At 36.0% G+C, this 10286-nt stretch overlaps 1 protein-coding gene across 1 annotated transcript; it reads right to left on the reverse strand.

Moving 5' to 3' along the window:
* Positions 1–6969: 6969 nt before the first annotated feature.
* On the reverse strand, positions 6970–8340 carry LOC122504614. Its single transcript, XM_043615796.1, has one exon. It carries the CDS (start codon positions 8338–8340, stop codon positions 6970–6972), a length of 1371 nt encoding a protein of 456 aa, XP_043471731.1.
* Positions 8341–10286: the final 1946 nt, after the last annotated feature.

Here is a 10286-nt window from a genome sequence, read left to right on the forward strand (position 1 = left end):
TTTAAAAATTCCTGCACCGAGATCCCAGTTGAGCCCCCAATTTGTTACGTGCGGAATTACGTAGATTACGCGCAGGCGTAGAAATCCGCGATTTGATTTGGTATATGTAGATCTCGGTTAAATTCCTAAAGGAAAGCGGGAATGTTTAAATGAAACAAGTGAAATTTCCGTTAAACGGAGGGAAAATCCTCTCGAAGGAGAAGGGATCAATTAATAATTAATAATATCAATTAATTATTAATCCAATCTTTTCGAGATTAAAACCCAAGAGTTTATTAAAGATAAAGTAAAAAGTATACAGAATCGAATTCTGGAAACGACTTTCCAGCTCGAGATCGGTATTAGAACTAGACTAAAAACTAACTGTAGAGAAGAGATTGACTCCGCTCTAAGTAGTAGTAGTAAGTTTTTATTGGCTCTTATACTGGCTTTTCGCCTTGTATATCCGGCCATGACCTGGTATATATGAGTGGAGCTTAATGATTAACCTGCGAACCAAGAAGACTATATACAGGAGAACCAACTCGCCTGCTTGTTCATAGAGAGCAGTGGTCCCGTTTTTAACGGACGACTGGGTGTACTACCCCGAGGCGCACTAGTCTTCTGCACATCGCAACACATGCATAACTGTATAAACTCTATCTGTGTATCTTTAAATAATGTGTGTTTGTTTTGTTTACAATTTTCTTGGTTATGTGCAAGTTCTGTGACAGTTGATTTTGAAAACACTAAATGAAATGCCCCAAAAGAGTTTGTATCTTCTGAAATATTTTTGCTTGATTTCATCTTCATTAGTTTTTATAATTTATAAATCTCTTTTAAAATCTTTGAAATATCGTAGAGCGTTAAATCCGAAAACTTAGTTCAGTTGGAAAAATTCCTCTTTGAAGGTTATGGTTAACCTCAAATACAATGCTATAACAGAAATAAATATAATTGCAGCAATAATAAATATATAATAAATTATATATTACAATAGGATAGATAATAATTTATAATATAACATACCCTTTTGCTTCCTCGTGAGGAAGCTTTGTAGTCGTTTAATTTACAAAATTTTTAAAAATCCTTTTAACAAATTTTCTTCTATATGGGACTATGTTATATAACACCCAAGAAGACTATATACAGGAGGAACAACTCGAGTATTTCCGATGGTCCCGATTTTAACGGACGATTGGGTGTACTACCCCGAGGCGCACTAGTCTTCTGCACATCTCAACACATGCATAACTGTGTATATTTTATATATATTCCATCTGACAGCTGTAACAGCTGCAAGTTTTTATTATCCCCTCATATTGAATAATAAGTGTAAATATTAAGTGAACTTAATATTTTTAATACAGAAATTTCTAATAAAAGTGCGAAGTGTATTTAACACTAGTGTTTTTAATTATGATTCGTATTGATGAAGAGTGTTAATTTAAATAATAAAAGTTGTAATGGGATTTTCATAACCATTTTTTATCTTACAATAAAAAAAGGGTATGTTATATTATAAATTATTATCTATCCTATTGTAATATATAATTTATTATATATTTATTATTGCTGCAATTATATTTATTTCTGTTATAGCATTGTATTTTAGGTTAACCATAACCTCCAAAGAGGAATTTTTCCAACTGAACTAAGTTTTCGGATTTAACGCTCTACGATATTTCAAAGATTTTAAAAGAGATTTATAAATTATAAAAACTAATAAAGATGAAAACAAGCAAAAATATTTCAGAAGATACAAACTCTTTTATGGCATTTCATTTAGTGTTTTCAAAATCAACTGTCACAGAACTTGCACATAACCAAGAAAATTGTAAACAAAACAAACACACATTATTTAAAGATACACAGATAGAGTTTATACAGTTATGCATGTGTTGCGATGTGCAGAAGACTAGTGCGCCTCGGGGTAGTACGCCCAGTCGTCCGTTAAAAACGGGACCACTGCTCTCTATGAACAAGCAGGCGAGTTGGTTCTCCTGTATATAGTCTTCTTGATAAGACCCTGAACAATTGTCCGGATGTATGTATGTGTGTGTGTGTGTATGTGTGTGTGTATGTGTGTGTGTGTGTGTGGATCCCGATTTTTGTGAACACGATAACTCAAAGAGGTTTTAACGAATTTGGCTAAAATTTACCAGGTATGTTTATCCTAAAAATATCTCGAAATGGATTGATAGACTTTAAAAAATTCTCAAAATAAAATTTTTTTTGACTTTTTTCTAAAAAAAATTTTTTTTCAAAAAATTTTTTTTAAGTTGGTTATTGAAGTTAATAAATAATAAAATCTTATTCTTTGCATCAAGACGAATCGATTGGTATATAAAAAGTATAAATTATATGAGAATTTGCAGAGTTAATCACAATTAAAGCTGAAAAATTCGCGTTTTTATCAAAAAATGAGTGCTTTCCGCAAAATTATGTTGCCGTATAAGAAAATCTTACTCATTTATTTCTAAAATCTTATTCTTTGCACCAAGACGGATCGATTGGTATATATAAAGTATATATTGTATTTAAATTTATAGAATTAAAACCAATTATAGACAAAAAATTTGCACTTTTAATAGAAATTCATTTTTTCTTAAAATCATGTTGCTGTACAATAAAATGTTATTATTTATTGAAAAATAAATCAAAAATCTTATTCTTTGCATCAAGACGAATCGATTGATGTATATAAAGTATATAATCTATTGAAAAATATAGAATTAATTACAATCAAATTTGAAAAATTCACTTTTTTACTAAAATTTTTTTTATTTATTTAGATTCATATTACTGTTTAAGAAAATTTTATTCTTTCTATTAAGACGAATGCACTTTATTTTATAAATGTTAAATTGTATTAAAAGTTATTTAAAAATTAAATATTCTTATTGTTAATGCTTCCTCCACGAGGAAGCAAATTTTTTTTGCTGATCGTAAAGAGGAAGCAAAATGTTCATGTAATGAACATCTGGATTTACAACTTGTTTTTATTGTGAGATAAAAAATGGTTATGAAAATCCCATTACAACTTTTATTATTTAAATTAACACTCTTCATCAATACGAATCATAATTAAAAACACTAGTGTTAAATACACTTCTCACTTTTTTTTAGAAATTTCTGTATTAAAAATATTAAGTTCACTTAATATTTACACTTATTATTCAATATGAGGGGATAATAAAAACTTGCAGCTGTTACAGCTGTCAGATGGAATATATATAAAATATACACAGTTATGCATGTGTTGAGATGTGCAGAAGACTAGTGCGCCTCGGGGTAGTACGCCCAATCGTCCGTTAAAATCGGGACCATCGGAAATACTCGAGATGTTCCTCCTGTATATAGTCTTCTTGCTGCGAACAGAGTAAAAGTGTGGGGCGCGCAGGCCGCCCTTGCTCCCGCGTATGCGCCAAAGGGTCCAAAGACCCCTTGCGCATCAGCAGCTAAATTATAGTGATTGGAACGCGCGCGACATAATAAAACTATCCAGGATCTGCGGGCGACAAAATCAGCAAACCACGGTTTTCTTCTGGGTTTATAGAAAAGTTGAGTGTAATGGGCACCCTTATTTTTACCTACGTCTGTTAAATAAGAATTAAAACTAGCATCAAGTTGCTTGCGAGCAACACTATGGAAATCCGAAAAAGGAAGCTGAATATCTAGTGGAGTAGGATTTGTGGATGCTTCTTTTGCTGCTTTATCAGCCGCTTCGTTTCCCTCTATCCCTGAATGACCAGGAACCCAGACCAGTTTCGCTGGACGACCTAAATCAGACAGGACCTTTAGGCGGTTTCTAATCGCAAATATTATATAAGATTTAACTTTATAGATACTTTTGGAGTTTATGTTTTTAAGTACGCTAAGTGAGTCTGAAAATAAGACTGTATTATTAAGATTGGAATTAATTATAAAATCGAGAGTAAATAAGATTGTAAACGCTTCGAGGGAAAATATTGAAGCGAACTTAGAAATTTTAAATTTTGATACGATATTTAAAGTAGGGCAAACAAAGGCGCAACCCGCTAAAAGGTCTTTGTCCGACTTTGAGCCATCAGTAAAAAAGAAAACATGATTAGGAAAGTTGCGATTGGTTAGGTCCCTGAATAAAATTGCTGGATTAAGAGAATTTTGTAGTGATTTGCCCAAGTCAAAGAAGATTTGGGGAGTGAATATATGATCCTCATAGAGGAATTCGAAGTAAGGATCTAGATTCTTACTTCTAATGAGTTCGCTGTAATTCTTCGATCTTTCGAAAGCAATTAGAAGAGGATAATTAAAAAGAGTATTAGAGTCGCGGAGGAGTCGCGAAAGAACTGTAAGTCCGACCGGTAAAGGGTGGCTGGGATTTGAAAAAATTCTATAAAGGTATTTCTTTGCGAGAAAGTTAAATTTCATTCTTAAGGGGGGTATACAACATTCTGCTAACATTACATTGATCGGGGTGCTATTCCTGTAGCCTACGGCTAGTCGAAGAGCTTGATTTCTGATTTTTTCAAGGCGGGAGAAATTTTTATGGGATTTAAAATTAGAGGAGATGGAACCATAGTTAACGCCACTTACAATTAAGGAATCAAAAATGTGAAGCAATAATTTGGGATCGGCACCCCACCATGTGCCTCTAAGAACCCTTAAAACATTAAGAATTTTTCTGCTTTTGTCACATAAATAGTTGAAGTGGGTATCGGATGAACCGGATTGGTGGAAGTTAATAACTAGGTAAATTGCGGAAGGGGATGGTTTGATAATAACATTATTTAAATTTAAAGAAAGTGATGGGTCTTCTAAGTTAATCTTCTTATTGCTAAATATAACTAACTTCGTCTTTTCCGGACAGACCTCTAGACCTCTGTCTTTAAGATAATCAGACAGTGCGTTTAAACTGTTTTGGAGGGAAGTTATTATTTGGTTTAGACTAGATGAACGGCAGGTGACCGTTACATCGTCTGCGAATTCATAAATTATGCAATTTGCCGGAATGCATTTATGTAGATTTCTAGTGTAGATAGAGTAGTTGATTGGACTAAGGATGCTACCCTGAGGTAGACCGACAGTGCTAGTTCTAGGACCTATTGTTTCACCATCAATTTTAATAAACATATTTTTGCAGTTAACTGAGTTATAAATAAATCGAGATATGGGTTCAGGAATCCCTATTAAACGTAGGTCCTCAACCAGCACATTCGGGATCACACTCGGGAATGCACCCTTAAGATCAAGAAACAGAGCACCAGTGAATTCACGCTCGGCTAGACCAGTCCATATTTCTGTCGAAACCAAAGCAAGGTTATCCGCACATGATCTTCCCCTCCTAAACCCAAATTGGAAGGGGCTAAGAATCCTATTGCGTTCGACATACCACAGTAGTCTATTGTAAATAAGTTTCTCAGTTACTTTAAATAGGCAAGAAGCCTAAAATAATCTATTTTATCTAGACCTGGAGATGATTTTACTTTACATGAATTAATTGCAATTTTGAGTTCTTCCAGAGAAAAAGACGCTTCCAAAAAAGGATTATGTATGAAATTATTAGGAAAATTATCATAAAAAACTGTAGGTGGGTAAAGCTCATCTACCAGAGAATGGAGCTTGTCTATCATTTCCTTGTCTGCCGAACATGAAGCTGTTGGTGGATGGGTAAAACGATGTTTAAAGCTTTTAACAACCGACCATACTCTTGAAATAGGAGTATGTCTATCTAAAGAATTGCAAAATGTTTTAAAAGATTCTCTTTTAGCTTCATTAACAGTGCGTTTGACTATCGCTTCAGATTTTTTATATTCAAGAAAATTTTGGTAATTAGAAGATTTTTTATAATTTGACAAAGCTAATTTACGATTATTAATAGCCTCATCGCATTTACCATTCCACCAAGGTGCTGGAATGAAAGGTTTTTTAGAATGTGGCCTGTTACCTAGTGTGTGGTGTGAAGGTTTGTGTTGAGGACAGGCAAATTTGACTGAGCTGTCCACGATGTCTGTGAATAGGTTATAGTCTGCGATGGGATCTGTGGTGTTTAAAAGGTTTGAATTGGATTCTACAGATAAACGGATTTTTTTCAGAAAAAAGTGTCCAATTGATTGATTTGAGGTTATATTTGTGAGAAGAAAAAGTGGAAATGGGTATAGAGATGCCTAGAGATGAGAATATTGGGAAGTGATCACTGCCCAGTGTGTCATTGTGTATGGACCATGAAGAGAGAGTGTAAAGGTTTGAGGTAACAAGTGACAAATCCAATGCTGAACCAGGGCTCGGTGGGCGACCTAAGTAAGTAGGGGAGCCGTTGTTTAAAAGAATAAAATCAGAGGTATCCAATTGGTCACATAAATTTTGCCCGTTTATGCAGGTCTGGGAGCTTCCCCAAAAGGTATTATGACTATTAAAGTCACTTCCTATGAAGACAGACCTGAAACCGAAATTTTTAATAGAATCGAAAAAAGATTTCCAAACATTAATGGAAGTTTGTTTACCCGGTACTCTATAATCTGAGATCAACAAAAGCTTACCCAACGATGAGTCAATAGAGACAGCTAGTGTCTCCAAATCGTCTTCTCGGGTATAGATTGTGTTGATTCTTGAAAAAGTTAAGTTTTTACGAATGGCGATGACCAGGCCACCACCTTTATTTACTAATCTATCAAGTCTAATAATATTAAAATTTTTAAGAATATTAAGGTTATCGCGTTTATCTGGTTTCAGGAAAGTTTCGCAGAGAAGGAGAATGTCGAACTTGTCTGAAATTTTGTGAATTTCGTGTGTCTTGTTAGAGACACCACGACAATTCCATTGCAGTATGTTTAATTTAGGGAGATTGGCCATGTTTGTCCGTTGAAGGAACGAGTAAAAGGCGGAGGTTATCTTTGATGTTGGTGAGAAGAAAATGTCTTTGTTTAGCATCATCAGGAGAAGAATTGGGAGAGAAAAGTGACACCTGGTTGTTCAACCAGGAGATGATAGAGGAGAGTGAGTAGGAATCTAGGTTTGGTAAAGAGGAGTGGTTAGAAGATGTAGAAGGTGGTAGAGGTAGAGATGCTTGTGTGAAGTTTGAGAGAGCAAAACCGTTTGGAAGCATGATTTCGATCTTCCATTGTCCCAATTGGAGGCAAAGAATGAAGAAGCGGAGCTTCTTAAAGGTTTTGTCATGTTTTTGTGTTTGTGAGTTTTGTTTGTGGAGGATGGATGAGTAAAGTTTTGTTGTTGAGCTGTTTGTGAGTATGAACGAGACTGGGATTGCGTTTTTGTAGGCTGAACTGATGACGGCGTTGGACAATCTCCCAGATCTGGAAACTCAGAAAAGTTAAAAGAACTCGAGAGGTTCGAGGTTGTTTTTAGACTGAGGAATTGTCGTGCTTCACTGAAGGACAATCTGTGCATTGTCGCGTAATAGCGAATTTCCTTCTGTTCGACGAACTTTGGGCAGAGTTTTGAAGATGTCCTGTGTGGACCTTTGCAATGCAGGCAAGTTGGGGAATCCGAAGTTTGGGGACATTTGTTTGAATCGTCGTGTGGGGTTGTGCTACCGCATTGTTGGCATCTAGCTTTGGATCGACAATTTTTTGCTATGTGTCCAAAACGGAAACATTTCAAACACATGCGGGGATCGGGTACGTAAGGACGGACCGGACTAGAGCCTTTGAAGATTGCAACGCGTTCCGGGAGAGTTGTACCTTGGAAGGTAAGAAGCACGGTGGTAGATGGTTCATGTGAGACAACTTTGGCCTCATTAACGACTTTCCTGTTGAAACGCATAACATTGATTATTTTGCAATCTTTCCCGATTTGACCTAAAACTTCGGCATTCTCCAAAATTTCCTCGTTAGAGATGTCCAGACCGATATTATTTATAATACCCTGACATGTGACAAAGCTATTCGGAATTAACGCAACTAAACCTTTTGATTTTAAAGTGGGGTCCGAGACGATTTGATTAGCGGCCCTACCACTGTTCATTACAACACGCACCTTACCACGACCGCTTGGGTGGATACTGACGACTTTACCGGGGTAAAGCGCGTGCAGTGTCTTGCCGATAGAAATGTGGTTGAGATCTTTGTTTGCATCCGTTGAACTCGGATCACGCTGGATAAAAACTGGACAATTTCCTTTATCAAAATTTCCGTACTTTGCAGGCTTCTGGTTGCTATTTTTGGGGTCAAGCGAAATTTTCGACCGAGTTGAGGGCGGGACTTTGTTCGCTGCTGGATCTGAATCAAGGGACGATGTCGAATTCTGGCGCGATCTAATTTTAGAATTTTGTTGCATAAAAAGCAAACCTTCAACTGCTTTCTCTACCTCCGACCCACCACCGTGGTCGCCGACATCCATTTCCGCATCGACAGAGGCCATGCCTCGATCACACACGCACAGCCCGGTGGCTGGCGTTAACCTATAAACAACACACTTATAAAAATCACAGTGCCTGTGAAGCAGGCAGTACACAATACTTTAGGCTTGAATAACAGGACCCACGACGGGAACTGAGATCAATAAATAAGCACCGAAGACCGGAGAAACGGTAAAAACTTTAACGAGCAAAAGTAACGCGTCTAACCGATACCGCTTACCAAGCGGAAGTCGAGAACCCTGAGAGCTCCGCTCTAAGTCCATGGAAGACGTTCCTGCGCATGCTTAAAAGTCTATGCACCGCCTCCGCGAGATGCATCCAGCATCCCCACTCTACTATACACACTATGCAACTCTAGCTATACACTGTACATACTATACATAATATATCATACATTCGAAACATTCTGTATTTAACAATAACTTATAATATAATAATTGAATCTGTTTGTATTACAATTAAAAGTGACAGAATCTTATACCTAATTGATTATAAGTAATTAATTACCTATCTTAACTAATTTATTTAAAGATACAAGGCAATGATTATAATTATATACTACAGTCGGGTCCCCATACTATTACATTTCCAGAAATTTCCCACTCCTCCTGACTCAGCTCTGTTATGTGCTCAAAGTATGTCTACTGCGCACCTTTCAGGAACGTAAATATATACACCTCAAGTTTGGCCTAGAAGTATATGCCCCCTTTTCTTTGGGCTTAAGAATACGGTCCTGAAAATTGGTGACGTAACGTGACGTCACCTAACACTTCTGAATTTGGAGGTTATGAAAAAACATAACACTACTGAGGACATAACAGTTTGGAATCTAACAGTATGGGGACCTGACTGTATATAATATGACTATTATTATTTTACTTTAAATAATACAATACGTCGACAGATTGGCTCAGTCGGATAGATGCCTGGCGTTGGTGGTCGTTTAAGGACCAAGGGTATAAGTACCCTTGGTTCGCGCCCACTTGGCTTGGTATTTTTCCGGCACGTGAGACAATCTGAGCGAGAGGTTTGACGTCGAGGTATAATGATGTGCACCGTCGATTATTGTCCGGTACACACCATTAGAACTCGACTGTCGATAAACCGGTTGTACTCAGAGAGGTTTTCTACAGTTTCCCTCTTCTCTGGCGAGAAAACCCATTGACGGGTGGTCCAGGCGTAATGCGAGTACTCCTAATAAGGTCGGCTGTAGACGCAAATTAGGTTAATATATAGAAAAAATTTCTAAGTAGAATGGTTATGCTTAATCCAAAAAAGTATTTCTCGGGGACTCTTGTCGAAGTGCGTAAGGCCAATAGGGCAGGAGTATAAACAATAATACAATACGTCAATTATCATAAGAGTCATCAACAATTACAAGAATCAAATATACTTTTATCAAATTCTTTTGGGACATCGGAATGTTTCGATAGTTCTTAAACATGTGAATGTTTGTATTTATTCAGGGAATATACTTTACTTCGTGCGTGACAAATTTTAACTATAGTTGTCAAAGTTATTTATTATTCTATTTGTATTTCAAGTTTCAAGAGTTTAAGATTTCCTGTTTTATGTTTTCTCAGAATTAAATAAATATAATGAAATATTTTAAATTCAACCGCGGGTTTTATTCGCGAATCGAGGTATCGATTAATAAACGAGCGAGATGGCAGTCGCTCGTAACAAGATTTGTCTAGCGCTTAATTTTTTATTTCGCGAAAAGTCATATTTGTTTTACAAACAAATAAACGAAGTAAATAAATACTTTTTGTGGAATTGTGAAAAGTTAAAAATTGAATTACTTGAGCGAGGAATTTGTGTCGCAGGAAAAAAGACGGTTTTGCAAGTCACAGTATCGTAAAAGTATAGATAAAAAAATTGAGGTTATGTTGCCTTTCATTAAAAATATTGTAAACACATTTTAATTTTGAATCTCTTAACATCCTTA

This window comes from Leptopilina heterotoma, unplaced genomic scaffold (assembly GCF_015476425.1).
Source record: "Leptopilina heterotoma isolate Lh14 unplaced genomic scaffold, ASM1547642v1 Lhet_307, whole genome shotgun sequence".
Lineage (NCBI taxonomy): Eukaryota > Metazoa > Arthropoda > Insecta > Hymenoptera > Figitidae > Leptopilina > Leptopilina heterotoma.